At 45.1% G+C, this 20,120-nt stretch overlaps 1 protein-coding gene across 1 annotated transcript; it reads left to right on the top strand.

Annotated features, from left to right (window-relative positions):
- Nucleotides 1-315: 315 nt before the first annotated feature.
- Nucleotides 316-19,365, top strand: cdc34a (cell division cycle 34 homolog (S. cerevisiae) a). Its single transcript, XM_010871755.4, has 5 exons — nucleotides 316-994; nucleotides 12,415-12,501; nucleotides 12,623-12,720; nucleotides 16,661-16,795; nucleotides 17,276-19,365. The coding sequence occupies exons 1-5, from the start codon at nucleotides 812-814 to the stop codon at nucleotides 17,496-17,498; spliced, it is 726 nt and encodes a 241-aa protein (XP_010870057.3). The 5' UTR covers nucleotides 316-811; the 3' UTR covers nucleotides 17,499-19,365.
- The last annotated feature ends 755 nt before the right edge of the window (nucleotides 19,366-20,120 follow it).

The raw sequence follows: 20,120 nt of genomic DNA, 5'->3' as shown, positions 1-20,120 counted from the left end.
GACGTGTATGTCTATGACTATATTAATTATGTCACATGGTTTGGCTGTCCCAACTTAAGTCATTATTTTTATAATGCATATTATAAAAATTGTGTGTCCCGGAATTGATGTGTTTATTAAACTCCTTGTCGCTCTTTTAAAGTTACCCTTGGAGTACTGTCAGCCTCAAGTGATCATGGAGGACACTCCGAGCAAGTGCGTTTGGCAAATGGGTTGGTTTAAGATTGACAAAATGTAACCTACAGAAGTTGTGTGCAGTTTCAGAGTAACTTCAACTCCCAGAAAGCTTTGCGGGCACTTCAGTGTTCTGAGCTTTGTGGGACTAGCTTCAGCGACTTTAGTGTCGATATACCGTGGAGCAGCTGTTGTAGCCACAAGCTAGTTAGCTAGGTTTGAGGAGGTTAGATCTCTCACTAGTCTATCGGACAGTCGTTCATTCATTTATTTGTTAGTGATTTCAAGTTTGCTTTGACTACAGACCTTTCAGTAGCTCAATTCTGACTTTGAGTCAACGAGGACGCATCCCTTTGCCTGCCAGGGGTTGATCAACAACAGATTCGTGTGAGGGGCGATCCAGCTAGCTTTTTTGGGTAGTGTGTGTTGGTTTTCAGCGAAAGATTTACGGGTTTATTCGATCACACTCAAATAGAACAGAACGTGAACGTAATAACAGCCGATAATTTAAGTGGTAGTGACAAGAGTGAAAACAGGGTGGTTGTCGTTGAACTGGCTAAACTAGCTAGCTTTGTTCTCTAAAAGGTATAGATAGCTAGCAATACTAGGTATTTATTTATACAGATCGTCGCGGAATATGGCTCATGGACATCATCATGTAGCCAGTTCCCAAAAAGCACTAATGCTAGAGATGAAAAGCCTTCAAGAGGAGCCAGTTGAAGGGTTCCAAATAACTTTAGTTGACGAGTCGGACTTGTACAACTGGGAAGTTGCAATATTTGGACCACCAAACACACACTATGAGGGAGGGTATTTTAAGGTGAGTACTAATTTTGTGAACATTTAGCTGACAAGATAGCCAGGGTAGCCATCAAATCATTAACAAAGAGTCGTCGCACTTTTTCTGTCTCTCCTCGTCGTTATAGCACGATGGTTCTTGCTTCACGAGACTGATATGTACCTGACTTTATAGCCCAGAAGTACAGTATAACTTTTAAACATGTAAAGGATTTACGGACATAGTTATTTTTGATACCATTGTTATTGACTTATCTAAAAACTAAACAACAGCCTTGGTCCTGGCCTTGAGTTGACATGGGGTGTATTAATTTGGTAAAAACTGGAGAAAGCAATGTTTGTAGGATAACGTTTTGTCAAAGAGTTTCTATTAGACATATTTTATTTTAGACGAAACCACGGGCCTACTTGTATTTGTCCAATAGAAACTCTGGGGCAACTAAACATTAAATGTTATATTTTACCCGGTTTTCTACCTTCCCAATATCGTGTTATCCATTTTGCGATTTTGCCCTTCTGACATCCAAAAACTCCACAACGAATTTTGGAATCTGCCAAGCCGTTTCGCTTGTTATTACGCTACTTGCTCAACCAGGAAGTATTGGCATTGCATACACGCTAAAGGAGAGCACATTCCCTGACCAACAACCACAAGTAAGCTTGTATGCACTGATTTACGATCATTTTTGTAAACTTGCAGATATCGCTGTCTGCGAGGTAGCACACTACTTTTTCATGGATACCGTTTCATAGATTGCTGCCATTGTTTGTGCCACATTTGTGCCAACATTAATTATAATTCATTTAAATTGTCCGATTTTAGCTACTGTTTTGCATGACAAGTGTTGCAGTTTTTAGTAAAACTGTAACCACAACCATAGATAAATAACTTGCCTATTAAAACAATTTAATCAATATATTGAAAAACGTACAGATTTTTCTCTATAATGTTTCAATCTTTGTTGTTCAGCTTACTAGTGAGCTTTTTCTGTAAAATTGGGATCATCTTTGTACTCTGTTTTGCAAGGCAAAGGGGGTTTTATAGCTTAGAGGGCAGAGAGTGCAGTTGGCTAACTCTTCATAATTTGCCTGGCTTAGAAAGCATTTCAGTCTGTATGTGCACAACTGTTAAAGATGAGCATTTCCTTCCAGATATAGGACAAGAGCTCTAGTCACAACAGTAAACAGGCAGCAATGTAGGGCAGGTCAAAGTTCATATTACATTTGTGTTTGCTGTGGTTGTAGGGTTTTGTTGTAAATGTAAACCCTTCTAAGGGCTCCTTCATTGGATGTTTTGTGAATTAAGACTAATGGCTAAGTCTTGCTTAGAGTGCTGTTGGAAATTATTCAGACCCCTTCACTTTCTCCACATGTTGTTATAAACTTAATTTATTGTCTCATTGATTACATTTGTTTCCCCCATCAATCTACGCATACCCCAATATGACAAAGTGAAAAAGCATTTTTTTAAATGGTTGCCAATGTGTTGAAAATAATGAACTGAAATAGACCTATCTCATGTACCTTATTATTTGGATGCTTTATTCAGTACTCTGTAAAAGCACCTTTGGCTGCGATTACAGCTTCAAGTCTTCCTGGTATGCCTCAACCTGCTTTAGTCACCTGGATGTGGATACGTTTCTCCCATTCTTCCTTGCAGATCCTCTCAAGATCTTTCAGATTGGATTGGGCGCATTGGTGAACTGCAATATTCTGGTCTCCCCACAGATGTTCTGTATGGTTCAAGTCTGGGCTTTAGCTGGGAAACTCAACAGGATCCACAGATGTATTCTGAAACCACTCCAGCATTATCTTGACTGTGTACTTGGGGTTGCGGTCGAGCCGAACGATATATCTTCGCACGCAGTCTGAGGTCCTGTACACTCTGAATCAGGTTTTGAATCACAGACATTTCTATATTTTGGTCCGTTGATCCTTCCCCTCAATCTTGACCGGTCTCCCAGCTTGTCATTGAGTAGCATCCCCATAGTGTGAAGCTTCCACCACCATGTCTCACCATAAGGATTGTACTACTTACAGCTTAAAAAAGCATGTAGAAGTCTGTCATTTTTATCATAGGCACTCTTCAACTGTGAGTAACGAAATCTAAAACAAAAATCACATTGTATGATTTTTAAGTAATTAATTAGCATTTTATTGCATGATATAAGTATTTGATTCATCAGAAAAGCAGAACTTAATGTCTGGTACAGAAACCTTTGTTTGCAATTACAGAGATCATACAATTCCTGTAGTTCTTGACCAGGTTTGCACACACTGCAGCAGGGATTTTGGCCCACTCCCCCATACAGACCTTTTCCAGATCCTTCAGGTTTCGGGGCTGTCGCTGGGCAATACAGACTTTCAGCTCCCTCCAAAGATTTTCTATTGGGTTCAGGTCTGGAGACTGGCTAGGCCATTCCAGGACCTTGAGATGCTTCTTACGGAGCCACTCCTTAGTTGCCCTGGCTGTGTGTTTTGGGTTGTTCTCATGCTGGAAGACCCAGCCATGTCCCATCTTCAATGCTCCTACTGAGGGAAGGAGGTTGTTGGCCAAGATCTCACGATACATGGCCCCATCCATCCTCCCCTCAATGCGGTGCAGTCGTCCTGTCCCCTTTGCAGAACAGCATCCCCAAAGAATGATGTTTCCACCTCCATGCTTCACGGTTTGGATGGTGTTCTTGGGGTTGTACTCATCCTACTCATCAGACCACATTACTTTCTCCCATTTCTCCTCTGGATCATCCAGATGGTCATTGGCAAACTTCAGACAGGCCTGGACATGCGCTGGCTTGAGCAGGGGGACCTTGCGTGCGCTGCAGGATTTTAATCCATGACGGCGTAGTGTGTTACTAATGGTTTTCTTTGAGCCTGTGGTCCCAGCTCTCTTCAGGTCATGGTCCTGCCATGTAGTTCTGGGCTGATCCCTCACCTTCCTCATGATCATTGATGCCCCACGAGGTGAGATCTTGCATGGAGCCCCAGACCGAGGGAGATTGACCGTCATCTTGAACTTCTTCCATTTTCTAATAATTGCGCCAACAGTTGTTGCCTTCTCACCAAGCTGCTTGCCTATTGTCCTGTAGCCCATCCCAGCCTTGTGCAGGTCTACAATTATATCCCTGATGTCCTTAAACAGCTCTCTGGTCTTGGTCATTGTGGAGGGGTTGGAGTCTGTTTGATTGTGTGGACATGTCTTTTATACAGGAAACGAGTTCAAACAGGTGTAGTTAATACAGGTAATGAGTGGAGAACAGGAGGGCTTTTTAAAGAAAAACTAATAGGTTTGTGAGAGCCGGAATTCTTACTGGTTGGTAGGTGATCAAATACTTATGTCATGCAATAAAATGCAAATTAATTATATACATTTTTGTTTTAGATTCCGTATCTCACAATTGAAGTGTACCTATGATAAAAATTACAGACCTCTACATGCTTTGTAAGTAGGAAACACTGCCGATTTTGCAGGTTATCAAATGCTTGTTCTCCCCACTGTATGTGTTCAGAAAAGTGAGTTTGTTTGTAGCAAAAGAACAGTTAAGTCTGATTGCTCATCACCTAGGGTTTTCAGTACCTTTTTTTTGTCATAGATGGTTCTTGCCATTCAGGTCTAATAGTTGGGTTTCTGTCTTATCAAATTAGATCATCTTTTTCTCTAAGCTATCAAGGCTAAAACACATGACGGAATGCATGGAAGTAAACTAAAGGTATCAAACGGGCTGTGAGCATTAACACCTCAACAGCAAAGTCTGTAAAATTTGAAGGCATGTCTATTTTTCTTGCATGTATGTCCGCAGGTCTGCTCAAATGAGTTGAGACACTGACATAAATTGGGAAATAAATCTAGGTAAAAAAACATACTTAGTGTGGATAGTTAACTGACAATGCCAATATTGAAAGTGGATGTTAGTGAGTGTTGGTAGTCATATATGGTCTTGATATTTTATCAAGTCTCTTTGGGAAAATAATTCCCCATCAACATGATCTTCCCTATGCCAAGTAAACAAAATTATAGGCCATTGTTTGGTCTGAATATCAAAACCAATTGATTCCTAACCTGCTTTGGCTTTCAGCCCAGCAAGCTGTAAAACATTAGTAGCTATGATTACAAAAAAGGTTTTATAAATGGCCCAGATTTAAAGCTTTTGTTTAGGGGGTATCTTTTACACTGATATTTAAAGTAGCCTAATAGGCAATAATTGTGGGCCTGTCAAGGTGACATGATAATATCTATAAGTACAAAGCCAGACAGTTAGCTGACTAAGATAAATGTTGTAGGCAACCTTTACAAAGACCAATGTTGCACATCTTATGTGAGTTGACAAGTTAAAAATTATGTGTGCATTATTGACGCTGTTAACTCCTCTTCCATGTGTTTTTGTTTTCGGAGTGCTTCAGATGGCATCTCCTATTCCTTTTACTCAGGACTGGCTTCCATCTAGCCACTCTACCATAAAGGTCTAATTGATGGAGTGCTGCAAATGTTTATCTTTCTGGCAGGTTCTCTGCAGAGAAATTCTGGCGCTCTAGTAGAGTGGCCATTGGGTTTTTGGTCACCTCCCTGACCAAGCTCTAGGAAGCGACTTTGTGGTTCTAAACTTCTTCCATTCTACAATAATGGAGCCCACTAGGCCCCTGGGAAGTTTCAATGCTGTAACAATTGTATTATTATAACCTTCTCCGGATCTATGCCTGTACTGAATTCGATCTGGGAGATCTGCAGAGTTCTTCAGGCTTTTGGTTTTTACTCCGAGATTAACGGTGAGTTGTGAAGCTTTAAATAGATGGGTGTACATTTCAAAATGTTTTATCAGTTGAATTTGCCCCAGGTGGACTCCAATCAAGTTCTAGAGACATCTCAAAGGTTTCATGGCAAATTGTCTGAATACTTATACATTAGACAATTAGCTTTCTCATTTTCAATGAATTGGCAGACAATAAATTTTTTTGTGGCTTTGTCATCATTGTGTCTTGCATTTTTGCTTATTGCCAATATACCATGGCTAAAGGCTGAGTCCAGGCAGTCCGGAATGTACCTGTTCTTGTACTTAAGAATAGTTCTTAGCAGTGGTGTATTGGCCGTATACCACTCCCGCATGTGCCTTATTGCTTACATTTATACATGGGTGTATCATTCAATTTGGCCACTGCTTCATAATATTCAGTAATGCCTCTTTGGGTTTTGTAGCATAAAGTCAGTATACCATGTCTTCTAAGGGCTGTATCTGGCCCTTCAGTGTTGCATGGTGCCTTCCAAATGGAAGTAAAATGGGTGCACTCTAGATCCCTACTGTAGTAGCAAGGAACATGTATATTATGGGTTCTGTGTACGAGAGTCTGTTATTGGGCCAGGAATGCCCCGCGTGGCTGTGAAATACACAGCTAGCCTGTGACTAATTTTTCCCTCTGTCAAGCCGGTTTCCATGTTCTGAGTAAGCCTCTCAATCTACACAGGTAGACATCTTTTATACTCATCATTTTTCTAAACTTATTTATTGAGACAAATGATATTCATACAATGTTGTTGGCATCAATACAGTGGAAGCACATTGGAATCAGCGAGTACCACCTCACTTTTAGTTTGTCCCTCATCAGACCAAAAAAATGCATTTTCCATTTATTGATGACAGTAGCAAAGCATGAGAGTGGCAAAACGACAGGAAATTCAACACATTATAAAGAAAGTGGAATCAACCTAGCATTATAGTTACAAAAAAATTAAATACTCAAATCGCTTGACATTCTGAGGTAGATGCTTATCGAACAAATTGCGCTGTGGATTCAGCCATGTTCAGTCTTCATTTTATTTTTGCCATTGGCAAATACTCTTGCTGGGTCACAAACCCGCTCACAACAACCCTGTGATCACTGGCTGCACTGTGTTCTCTGCAGTGCTATGGTCTGCCCAACCCAGCTAGCCTGTGGCCTGATGTGGGAGTTGCATGGCCCTGGGTGACCCTGTTGCTGGGACAAGAACAGAGGAGCCATGTCACCTGCCCAGAGAATTTTGTTCTGGCAGGGCCAGAGGACAGGATGACTGCCTGTTTTGGAAGCAGTGACTGTTTATGGCTCAGAGTTCAGGGGAGATCTCCTCTCTATCAAGATCTAATTTATAATTGCTCACTCCTTCCCCTTGATGTGCCTTGTTTTCTTGGGGACTACATTGTCTTTCCCTTTCCTACGTTAACACACAGACAATCCTATTAGCTTAGCTGTCCCTGGCAACCTTCCACTGCGACAACCAGGCAACCCTTCCCTTTCATTGTCAACAACACATCCCCTCAAGCCCTTCTATCAAGCAGCTTTCTGCTTTGAGATGTTTATCTCGGGAGCTTAAATGTTGTCTTGATGAGACAGTTCACTTCCTTTTGAGTGTGATTATACAGTACTTACACTTCCTCAACCATAACTTATTCTAATGTTGAACTTTGTTTTCCTATCTCCATTTAGTATTTTAATAGTTTATGTATTTATTTTACCCCCTCGCAATTAGTTTTTCTGACGGTGGAGTGACGAGACAGAGTTATAATCCGAGTTGATCCAATTCTTCTGCATCATGAGTTATAAGGCCCTACTGTACCATACCATTAAATACTGCATTACCATCAGTGTACACAAGGGGTGTAATTTCTTTCTAATAAATGATAAAGTACTGCTGAATTCCCACCGTGCACGCTAGCTTGTTACATGCTAACAAGTGAACTAAATGAAAGGACAGACAACCTGCTTAGTTCTTAAAGTTGTCAAAGCTCTACGCTCACTTGATCCAGGAGATAATAAATGTTCTCTATTGTAAAAGAAGCCAGGAAGCCTAATCAAGCTTCACTAGTTAGCAATCCAATGTATCGCTGGACATCTTAGCTGTTGAGTGTGTATTTTGTCTATATTCGATAGTTAACATAGTCATAAGATACTTTGCTTGTGGATTGTAATACGTTGGCTTGATGTGCCCTTTGTAAATAAACACATGATATGACTGGCTCCGAATTGAAAAAAAAAAAAAAAAAAGTTGTGTTGTTGAAAATCCTCCTGGCTATATTTCGAAATACCCAGGATGTGGGAGGCTAACGTGTCGCCCCCCAACCCCCCCATTGCTCTCTTTTTCCCAAACTAGAGGTCTGGGGTTTGACAATTTCTCCTCAATGTGTCAAGTGTGTTGGCAGCTTGTAATTAGGCTAATTGCGCTAAACTGAAGTAGACTCGTGTTCAGTCTTGACAGTAGTTCTGGTTTTCAGAGTAATCTGCCCCCCTCTGTGCTCCTCCTCTCCTCTATGCTGCCCCCCTCCGTTCTCCTCCTCCCCACTACGCTAAGAGTTCTGCTGATGAGGCAGGACCCTAGTGGATCTGTGAAGCACTATCTACTGTACCTCCTCTCTCACATTCTAGTTTGCAACGTGTGTGTGTCATGTACTGCTGTTCTCAAGGACAGATTTTTCTTTTCGTTCACACTCTGTAGAGCAGCCAGAAGAACTAGTGAGAGGAAGACTGCTTGGGAACTGGTATAAGGAGGTCGGCAGACAGGAGAAGGTGATGTGGTGCGCTGGGAGGAGAACAGAATGATTAGTTCTCTAAGGGTTTTAGCTGCTTTAGCTGACCTGGTTTACTTGGCCCCGGTTCCAATCTCCCTACACTGGGTGTGTTCTCCCTGGCTGGCTTTGCCACACACGGTTTTAGGTCACCATCCTGGAAAGAGATTGGAAAAGAATAGAAAACTCATTCGTTTTATTCTTCTCAGCTGTCATTGGCTGTTTGCATCGCCACCCAGGAGCGCCTGGTTGGTTTCACCTCCCTTCTACTGCCTGCTCCAGTGCCAGGGTTGCCTGCCGTTTTAACGAACTGCTAAGTTATGTATACTCCTGACTCACGGTCCTATTGGGAGCGGAGAGTGGCACGAAAGCGGGGGGGAGAGCATGTTCAAACAAACATAGGGTGGATAGGTTAGGTAAATCCTGAGTCTAGCAGTTCTGCTCTAGATATCCTGTTTTCCCTGTGGCAGTCTCCTCTCTCCTGGCTGGCTGAAGCTGCAGCACGTTCTTGCAGTCCTGTACTTGTTACTGTGTGATGCTTGTTTCTCAGGAGAGTCCCACTTCAAAGTGACATGAGCTGGGCAGCCAGGAGTGGCTGAGCGGTGGGCACTGAGACGCTAGCTTCTGGGGCTGGGGGGTGTTGCGTGACCGTATGAAATCGGAGCTGGTCAGGCCACACAGCCATGGGGGGGGGGGGTATTTATAGGGGTGTGTGTGTGTGTGTGTGTGTGTGTGTGTGTGTGTGTGTGTGTGTGTGTGTGTGGAGAATTAGGGAGGGAACTTGAGCCACTGTCCCACTTCTGAGCCTGGTTGTCTCTCATCCCGGCTCCTGTTGGTCTTTGGCTCCTTGGGGTGGTGCTGATGAGGTCAGGTGCAGCAGTGAGAACGGGCAAGGCCAGCTGTTTAAGACCAGTCACACTCTCCTGCTCCGGGACACCATCTCTCTCACTCGGCTTGGTGTCAGTTCTGTAGGCAATTCAGGGTTTTCAGCTCTGCTGCCATGGAAAGTCGTTGGCCCCCCCCACCCCCGTCTGTCAGTGGATCCCTGCCACGGGTGTTGTGGCATGCAGGGCGGCAGTGCCCAGTCAGTGCTCTGTTCTGCCTCCCTTCCACCCATGCCATTCCTATTTCTCTTATCTCTCTCCTCGCTCTCTTTCAGACTACAGCTCGTGCCTGCATCAACCATTTCTTTAGGTTCTCTTTAACTCAGAGACCTGAATTAAGTTTATATGATTTGTTGCTCTTGTCGGTTGTTCAACCCGTGTCTTTGTTCCATTCATGTGATCAGTAAGGATGTACGCTATTCTGGGCAGTGTGCGAGTGTGTTCTTTGAGATGCATGTTGTGTCTCTATGTGGGTGTTGAAGGCTCTCAATAAGCCGCGTGGTGAAATATAATACCATTACCTTCTTACAGAGAAGCTGCTGCTCATGCTTTAATAAGCTGCTTGCTTGAAAATTACACTTAGAGCTCTCCTTACAGAGCTTAAATGTCCCTCTACGTTTTCACTGGCCTTGGCTCCCTTGGTGACAAGCTAGGCTGGTATGTTGGTTACCAAGCCGGTGTGACTCTAGTGTTTTCTGTCTGTCGTGCGCTATCTGTCTCTCTTTGTCTGTCGGGCGTGTCTGTCTGTCTGTCCATCTGTTTTTCTGTTTGTCTCCTCTGCTCTCTCAGGTTTATTGGCGTGGGTAATGTATGTGGAGTGTTGGTGTGATTAACTGGCGTGGGTAATGTATGTGGCGTGTTGGTGTGATTAACTGGCGTGGGTAATGTAGGTGGAGTGTTGGAGTGAAGTCCAGTCATTCTGAACCCAGGCCTGTTTGGAGACACTACCCCAGAGTGACTTAACCACATTGGATTCTGCTTGGCCTACGTCAGGCTTTCCACTCTGGGGTTGTTGTTGGACAAGGCTGGTAGATATGGCAACATCCCCGTGGTCAACTGACCTGTTGCTCTGGCTGGTACATTGCCGTTAGGCCTATCTGTATAGTGTTGACGAAGGGACAGGCCTGTGTGGAGTGTGTGCACAACCCTGCCCCCCCACCCCTAGCACATGTTCCCTCCCTCCAACACCCACACCTACCGACCCCTGCTCTCACCCCTCCCTCTCCCCCTCCTGGCAGTTGGCTCAGCGTGGAGAGCACCAGCTGACCGTGCCGAATCAGCAAATGTGGGCAAGCGTGTGACCGGGGGGTTGGCGGCAAAGGGGGAGTCAGATGTGTGTCTCTCAGCTGGGGAGACTAGAGGAGGTACAGTAGGGGGATGGTAACTGAATAGTGGATTGTCTGTGAGGTGATGGCAGCTGGGGGACGACCCCTAACAAAGTCCTAACAAACACAATCAAAATGGGATTTTACTCTGCCTATTCATGAACACAATCCACTGATTAGGCCTGGCTGCGAACCACCACCGTCTACTATTGAGTTTACACTGCAGGTTCCTTTCAAACCCCCATCTGTGTAATTACTGTTGTCTTTCTGAAGGCTAGCTAGTGGTTCCTAACTGCTTCAAAAAAGCACAGGAGACAGGATTCCAATTCGAATACAGGATGGAGATATTACATCTGTTAGTTCACCTGAGGGACAACGATTCACAAAAGGGGTTCGTCGTTTTTAGAGATTCATCTTAACAAACAGCGCTTGCAACTGCAGGGTCAAAGGTTTGTTTCGCATTGGGCGGACAGTACGAACTTGTCGGAGAGTGTTTGAACTACTGTCAGTGGCTCTGGATATGAGACCACTAAATTATAGAAATATAGGGACGGCTGACAAATAAAAGGAAAAACCAACGTGTCTTGGCAAGTGGTTTGGCCACCACGAGTCACTTGGAGCCCCTTCAATGCATCTTGGTGTAAATTCTACCAGTCTCTGGAACCCTAGCAGGGGGGTGGAACACTCTTTGTGTGGAGCTGTCCAACACGTCTCTCCCAAGGTCTCCAATGGGTGTCCAGTTGGGTTGAAGCCTGGTGACTGTGAAGGCCATTGCATATGATTCATGTTTTCACACTCATCAAACCATTCAGTGACCCCTCATGCCCTGTGGATGGGGACATTGTCATGAACCAACTCGGAGAGTCACTTAAATCCTTGGCTCTTGCAAATTTGATCCATATTTGGGGTCAACTGGCCCTCCTCAGTATTTTTATATGTGCCACAGAGCGTGATAGGGTGTTAATTGCTTGGTGTCATCAGTCAATAACATTTATTTATGAAGCCCTTTTTTACATCAGCAGTTGTTACAAAGTGCTTTTGCAAAACACCCGGCCTAAAGCCCCGAGGAGCAACAGCAGTGTTGAAGCATCATGTTGCACACCTGTCCGGAAGCTTCTGCATTCATTACGTTCCTCCACTCAATAGTTTGTCCTTTAGTTTGTCATTGGTCTGCAGATGCGTTTGCTTGTTTCCCGACAAGATAAACAAATTAAATTACTACACGTTTTCTAAACAATACCTGGATTCAGGTTCACATTTAAACCAGTTTCATCATTGCAGGTTAAAATAAGTACAGCCATCAGTTGCTGGCCTATGTGTAGTGCAGTTAAGAAGGCATGTTATAAGCGTTATTTGTAACTTTAGACTCTGCGTACAATTGAAAATATAATAGAGGTTATTGGAAAAATACAATTGTGAAAGTCAATTAGGCCCCTATTTGGTTGTTTGATTGGTGCTGCGTTTTAAGCACCGCCCAAAAAACACATTTGATTTGGTGTTTTGTGATGCGTCACTAATTTCCTGCAGTTGATCAAAGATCAGTGGCATGTCAGAGATGGAGGAGTTTGCTACAAGACACACCGATCTTCTGCCGAGCTACGACAGGCCTAAATAAAGTAGTAATGACATGCATTTGACCCAAGGTGTCTTCTGACTCTTTATTCAGCTGGCCTTAGCGTCTAACTCATGCACTTCTTCTCTCAGGCTCGGATCAAGTTCCCTATCGACTATCCCTACTCCCCTCCAGCCTTCCGCTTCCTCACCAAGATGTGGCACCCCAACATCTATGAGGTAAGATCCAACCGCACCATGCGCACAGCTTCATGGCGGCGTTCACCCATACACCTCCAGTCTTGGAGTTTTACTGTGACAGCCCTAACTGGTGTATGTGGTGTGGTGTGTGTTCCATTAGAACGGGGACGTGTGTATCTCTATCCTGCACCCCCCAGTGGATGACCCCCAGAGTGGAGAGCTGCCTTCTGAAAGATGGAACCCAACACAGAACGTTAGGTACCCTGATACACAACCCCACATAGTGGTGACTCTCACTCTCTGTTTTAATTGAATATACAACGATCACCATGACCACTGACAGGTGATGTGAATAACACTGATAATCTCGTAATCGTGGCTGGATCGTGAGGTACTGGATTTTTGATTTCCATGAGCTGTAAGCCGTAATCATCAAGATTGAAACAAAAAAGGCTTGTGATGTTTCACTTTATGTGTAATGAATCTGGATTATATGAAGGTGTCACTTTCTGATTTGAATTACGGAAATAAATTAACTTCCCACAATATTCAAATTCTTTGAAATGCACCTGTATATGGAATATAACTGTCTTATAGAAACTGTTCTTTCATTTTCCTTAATGTACATCTGTTCCTCTATCTCACACAGGTCAGTACGCAGAATAACTACGCTCTGTCAGTACGTAGGGTAGCGACGCTCTGTCAGTACGCAGAATATCTACGCTCTGTCAGGCGCCCCTCCAGGTGTCACCCTACGTCACTGACAGAGCGTCGCTACGTAGGGTAGCGACGCTCTGTCAGTACGTAGGGTAGCGACACTCTGTCAGCACGTAGGGTAGCGTCGCTCTGTCAGTACGTAGGGTAGCGTCGCTCTGTCAGCACGTAGGGTAGCGACGCTCTGTCAGTACGTAGGGTAGCGACGCTCTGTCAGTACGTAGGGTAGCGACGCTCTGTCAGTACGTAGGGTAGCGACGCTCTGTCAGTACGTAGAATAGCGACGCTCTGTCAGTAGTGATTGCCAAATGAGGCTTCATTAGCATTATTGTAGCAGCAGGATATTATGCTGGCAGCACTCAGATTTTCTTTATCACAGTAAAAGCCAACATTTAAATAAAGCAATTTAGTTAACAATCTAGTCTGTAAAAATGAAAAGACAAGAACAATATTGTAACGGCCATTAAACATAAAATGTATAGACCAAGGTTATTATAGTTTTGCATTTTTTATTAGTTTTAATCTTTATTTCGTTTTGACTTTTTGTTTTCAAATTCATCATCATCATTTTCTTCCGCTTATCCGGGATGCCTAGACTTCCAGCAGAGATGGACTTCCCTCTCCCTAGACACTTCCTCCAGCTCTTCCGGGGGGACACCGAGGCGTTCCCAGGCTAGCCGGGAGACATAGTCCCTCCAGCGTGTCCTAGGTCTTCCCTGGGGTCTCCTCCCGGTGGGACGGGCCCGGAACACCTTCCCAGGAAGGCGTTCCGGAGGCATCCGAAACAGATGCCCAAGCCACCTCAGCTGACCCCTCTCGATGTGGAGGAGCAGCGGCTCTACTCTGAGCTCCTCCCGGGTGACCAAGCTTTTCACCCTATCTCTAAGGGATCGCCCAGCCACCCTGCAGAGAAAGCTCATTTCGGCCCCCGGTATCCGGGATCTTGTCCTTTCGGTCATGACCCAAAGCTCATGACCATAGGTTAGAGTAGGAACGTAGATTGACCGGTAAATCGAGAGCTTGGCATTGCGGCTCAGCTCTTTCTTCACCACGACAGACCGATACATCGACCGCATTACTGCAGAAGCTGCACCGATCCGTCTGTCAATCTCCCGTTCCATCCTTCCCTCACTCGTGAACAAGACCCCTAGATACTTAAACTCCTCCGCTTCGAAAATGGCGGTGGAGAACATGGTCCACTCGGACTGAATATCTCCAGCCTCCCTCGGGATCCAGTCGAAGCTCTGCCGGAGGTGGGAGTTAAAGATCTCTCTGACAGGAGACTCAGCCAGACGTTCTCAGCAGACCATTACAGTACACTAGGGTCTGCCGAGTCTGTCCAGCTTCCGACCCCCCGCCATCGGATCCAACTCACCACCAGGTGGTGATCAGTTGACGGCTCCGCCCCTCTCTTCACCCGAGTGTCCAAGACATACGGCCGCAGGTCAGATGAAACGACAACAAAGTCGATCATCGACCTACGGCCTAGGGTGTCCTGGTGCCACGTGCACTGATGGACACCCTTATGCTTGAACTTGGTGTTCGTTATGGACAAACTGTGATTAGCACAGAAGTCCAATAACTGAACACCGCTCGGGTTCAGATCAGGGGGGGCCGTTCCTCCCAATCACGCCCCTCCAGGTGTCACTGTCATTGCCCACGTGGGCGTTGAAGTCCCCCAGTAGAACGATGGAGTCCCCAGTCGGAGTACTTTCCAGCACCCCTCCCAGAGACTCCAAGAAGGTCGGGTACTCTGCACTGCCGTTTTGCCCGTAGGCAAAACAACAGTGAGAGACCTTTCCCCGACCCGTAGGCGCAGGGAAACGACCCTCTTGTTCACCGGGGTAAACTCCAACACATGGCGGCAGAGCTGGGGGGCTATAAGCAAACCCACACCAGCCCGCCGCCTCTCACCATGGGCAACTCCAGAGTGGTGAAGAGTCCATCCTCTCTCAAGGAGTGTGGTTCCAGAGCCCAAGCCGTGCGTAGAGGTGATCCCAACTACCACTAGTCGGAACCTCTCAACCTCACGCACGATCTCAGGCTCCTTCCCCGCCAGCGAGGTGACGTTCCACGTCCCTAGAGCTAGTTTCCGTGTCCAGGGATCGGGTTGTCTAGGCCCACGCCTTCGACTGCCGCCCGATCCTCTCCGCACCGACCCCTTATGGTCCCTCCTATAGGTGGTGAGCCCACGGGAAGGCGGCCCCACGTCGCTCCTTCGGGCTGAGCCCGGCCAGGCCCCATGGGAAAAGGCCCGGCCACCAGGCGCTCGCATACGAGCCCCAACCCCGGGCCTGGCTCGCAGTTCATGGAGTTTTTTTTTTCAAATTCAATGCTTAGAAAATGCTTAGTTTTAGTTTAGTTTTTATTAGTTTTAGTGTTAGTTTTAGTCTTTTTTTGTAATATAGGCTACTTGTCAGGGGCAAGATTCAATAAGGTCAGAAAAAGTATTGTGTAATAATAACTCAACAAAAACGTCATACATTTTTAGACAATATTTATTCAACAATTAAACCAGTACATAAAATGTACAAATGGGCACAAATATGTAAACAGTCTACACTCTGCAATAAATGCAAAATGTGGAAGTGACGTGTGCCAAGAAATAAAACTAACTAGCCAACAGACTAAAGAAGACATATGTGATGAACCGCATGTATTCAACTCATTTTTGAGTCACACAAGACATTTCTGTCAGAATGTCAGGGAGCTTAATCTGAGAAAAGAACATGACAAATAGAAAAATTAAAAATGTCTGTGTCTGTCTGTCTGTGTCTGTCTGTCTGTGTCTGTCTGTGTCTGTCTGTGTCTGTCTGTGTCTGTCTGTGTCTGTCTGTGTGTGTGACAGAGAGACGGAGGGAGAGCAGGGAAAGGAAACACAGCTGAGCGAATACTCTGCGTGTTTTAAATAGCGTTAAAAAAGGAAAGACATTGACAAAGACGAAAACTAAGAACATTTACTCTATTTATTTTATTTTACAGCTCTGTCAGTACGTAGAATAACTACAGAAATGAACTATAGCCGTTTATCTCTTTGCTTCTACAGAGATCAGAGTGTGAAACAGTTTGAGTGTGGGGAGTTTGTTGTGGGCAGTAATATCACACGTTGATTAATTGGTTAGCTCCCTGTCACCTCATGACATTTTGACACTGGCCACAATTTGAGTCACTCCAGAGGTGTTGATTTGCGAGAGGAAATGACTGTGGCATTATGTTCATTTCCGATTGGTCATTTATCTAGGCTGCTGCGACATATCAGTAAATGTGTTCATCCTTTGTTTATAAGTCAGGTGTTGGCTTCTCCTAAGCGATACACAATACAACAGACAATATTGTTTGTTGTGTCCTTCAATCCTGGTGTGTCAAACTAGCTGGTGTCAGATTATTCAGCCACTACAGGTGCAAAATGGACTCAGTGGAGCTGAGCTGATTGGCTGTCTTGCCTCTAATACCCTGGTGTTGACCCCCCCCCCTCTCTCCACAGGACCATCCTGCTGAGTGTGATCTCTCTGCTGAACGAGCCCAACACCTTCTCCCCAGCCAACGTCGATGCCTCTGTCATGTACCGCAAATGGAGGGACAGCAAGGGCAAGGACAGGGAGTACACGGAGATCATCAGGTAGGCACACACAGACCGACTGCACAAATGCATCGTCATGAATACATACACCCTAGAGCTGCATGGTTTGGATAAAATATTGAAGCGCAGTTTTGTTTTGGGCCAAATATTGCAATCACATTTTTATCAATTGCAAAGTAGCGGTGAAGCCACCTCCCTGAGAGGACGTTTTACCGGTTGGGATGTTTGAAAACACATTAAGTATTTCATCAGAACCATGTACATAGCCTGACCACCAATGGCGTGCCTCGTGGATACCTGACGGGCGTATGACCTTTGCCCTTTGCCTGGCGTGACCAGTTATTCACCTTTTTATGGAACAGAAAATCACAGAAGTTCATGATGAAAAATCTTACCGCGTCATTTTATAAATTGTGCAGCCCTACCACACACACGTGTGCACACACACACACACACACACACACACAGTGACATAGGCCACTTTGTTACCAAGGCCTGACCATGCTGTCCGTTGTACAGGAAACAGGTGCACGCCACCAAAGCTGACGCAGAGCGTGACGGTGTGAAGGTGCCCACCACCCTGGCAGAGTACTGCGTCCGCACCCGCGCCCCTCCACCTGATGAGGGCTCCAACCTCTTCTATGATGATTACTATGACGACGAGGACCTGGAGGACGAAGATGAGGATAATGACGAGGACTGCTGCTATGACGAAGATGACTCGGGAACAGAGGAGTCTTGACGATCCACAACCGCCCCCCCCCCCACTCCTCTTTTGAACTCACACCCCCTAAGCCCCCTTACCCAGCCCTACAGATCCCGTACCCAGCCCTACAGATCCCGTACCCAGCCCTACAGACCCGTACCCAGCCCTACAGATCCTCCCACTGAGTGCAGACACATGCACATTGAATCCAGATTGATTTTAAAGTTAGATTGTTTGTCTGTTTCTGGTGTTTTTATTTCCCCGGGCATCGGAGTGTTAGAAAGCCAATGCTTGCTCTACAAACTATTGCCTTGGTTTGTTCTTCATGGTGACACCCCTGAATTCTCAATTACTGATTGCTTTTGAGTTTTTTTTCCATATGGACTATGTCTCCTGAAGAGTTTGTTTCAGTGTGTGTTGGCATTGAGGCGGTCTGGAGAGCAAGAGAGATGCCGCAGCTGACCTGTGACCTTTCGTCTGATTGACGGCTATGACACGCCTTCCTGCCTTTCTGGCACACACAGCTAGCTGAGTCTCGGGGCACTACTGACGTGTCACTCTTGGGTCTGGGCTTCCTCATAACTGTCTATAGTATTTGATGGCCTGTAATGATTTGAAGGGCATATCTGCAGACGATGTTTGGATGCTAATGTACTCTTTTGAAGACCTATGCAGTCTCCTATACCTGTGTTACAGTGCGTTGCAGTGGTCTGAGCTTGACCTATAGCAGGGGTTCCCAACCCTTTTCAGTTCCTGTACCACCGACAGAACTTTGCTCGGCTCAGAGTCCCCCTGAAGTACCTCCTCATGTTAATTTCACTAGTAAGCGTATGGTGTCATGAGTGTTTTCAGGTACCACCCTGTGGAGAGGTCCAGTACCCTCAGGGTCCCTAGTAACCATGGTTGGGAACCACTGACCTATAGGGTTAACACACGGCTCCTAACAGATCACCACCACAAGCTGTTTCACTGAGTCCAATGTCACATGCTTTACTGCTGTAGTTCTGATGTCTGGGTGGTGGGTAATTATTTGTTCTCTCGAATGCAGGGCAGGATCGCTTTGAGGAGAGATTGCTTGCGTTAACTAAATATCGCTAGCCAGTGTCTATTAGACTACTCTCTATAAGCCTGTGCAGCAGTCGCGGCTAACGGCAGCCATTTTGAGTGAGCTGATTATTTTTGACTGCATCCTTTATCCCTCCGCTACACCTTTCACGTCTGTACAGGTGCACTGCCTAGAATCCCCCAAAAAGGAAAGAAAGCGTTTGAACGTTATTAACGTAACCCAGCATTTCTGCTTTTTTTCAGTAGTGTGTAAATGCTCATTCATTGTGGTTAATTAATGGGAAGTTTTAAATATAATAAGGGCACTTCCCGTCTTTAATGACACCTGGTTTGGAAGGTCAATAGGACATGTGAAGAAGAGGTCATTCAGCCATCCCACTAGCATGTCCATGTTAAGTGTTTATGGCTGGTGTTGGATGGTGTTAGGCTGTAGGGAAACTCATGAGTCCCATACTTGATTCTAACTAGTGTATGTTGAGAAGACTGAGGGCTCTCCTTTTAGCTTCTTTTGATGTTGTCTTTTACTTCAAAATTAAGGTGTAAGGGTTTTGCCTTGCATGTACTAAGTGCTCTGATTCTCCACCTTATGTTTTGTCACACTGTGTAATGGCTATTATTCATCAGACTTAGCAGTCCATTTGCCAACAGTTTTTCAATACAGACATTTTAATGTATACAGAAAAGCTGGTGATATTGACTGACCCTGTACTCTTTAACATTATTTGCGTTAACATCTTGAGTATGAAGCATGTATATACAGTCTCTCACAAAAGTGAGTACACCCCTCACATTTTTGTAAATATTTGATTATATCTTTTCATGTGACAACACTGAAGAAATGACACTTTGCTACAATGTAAAGTAGTGAGTGTACAGCTTGTATAACATTGTACATTTGCTGTCCCCTCAAAATAACTCAACACACAGCCATTAATGTCTAAACCGCTGGCAACAAAAGTGAGTACACCCCTAAGTGAAAATGTCTAAATTGGGCCCAATTAGCCATTTTCCCTCCCTGGTGTCATGTGACTAATTAGTGTTACAAGGTCTCAGGTGTGAATGGGGAGCAAGTGTGTTAAATTTGGTGTTATCACTCTCACACTCTCATACTGGTCCCTTGAAGTTCAACATGGCACCTCATGGCAAATAACTGAGGATCTGAAAAATATTGTTGTTGCTCTACATAAAGATGGCCTAGGCTATAAGAAGATTGACAAGACCCTGAAACTGAGCTGCAACACAGTGCCCAAGACCATACAGTGGTTTAACAGGACAGGTTCCACTCAGAACAGGCATCGTTATGGTCGACCAAAGAAGTTGAGTGCATGTGCTCAACATCATATCCAGAGGTTGTCTTTGGGAAATAGATGTATGAGTGCTGCCAGCATTGCTGCAGAGGTTGAAGGGGTAGGGGGGTCGGCCTGTCAGTGCTCAGACCACACGCTGCACACTGCATCAAATTGGTCTGCATGGCTGTCGTCCCAGAAGGAAGCCTCTTCTAAAGATGATTCACAGGAAAGCTTGCAAACAGTTTGCTGAAGACAAGCAGACTGAGGTCATGATTAGTGGAACCATGTCCTGTGGTCTGATGAG

The sequence above is a fragment of the Esox lucius genome, chromosome 8 (assembly GCF_011004845.1).
Source record: "Esox lucius isolate fEsoLuc1 chromosome 8, fEsoLuc1.pri, whole genome shotgun sequence".
Lineage (NCBI taxonomy): Eukaryota > Metazoa > Chordata > Actinopteri > Esociformes > Esocidae > Esox > Esox lucius.
This window is presented reverse-complemented; position numbering and strand designations above follow the sequence as displayed.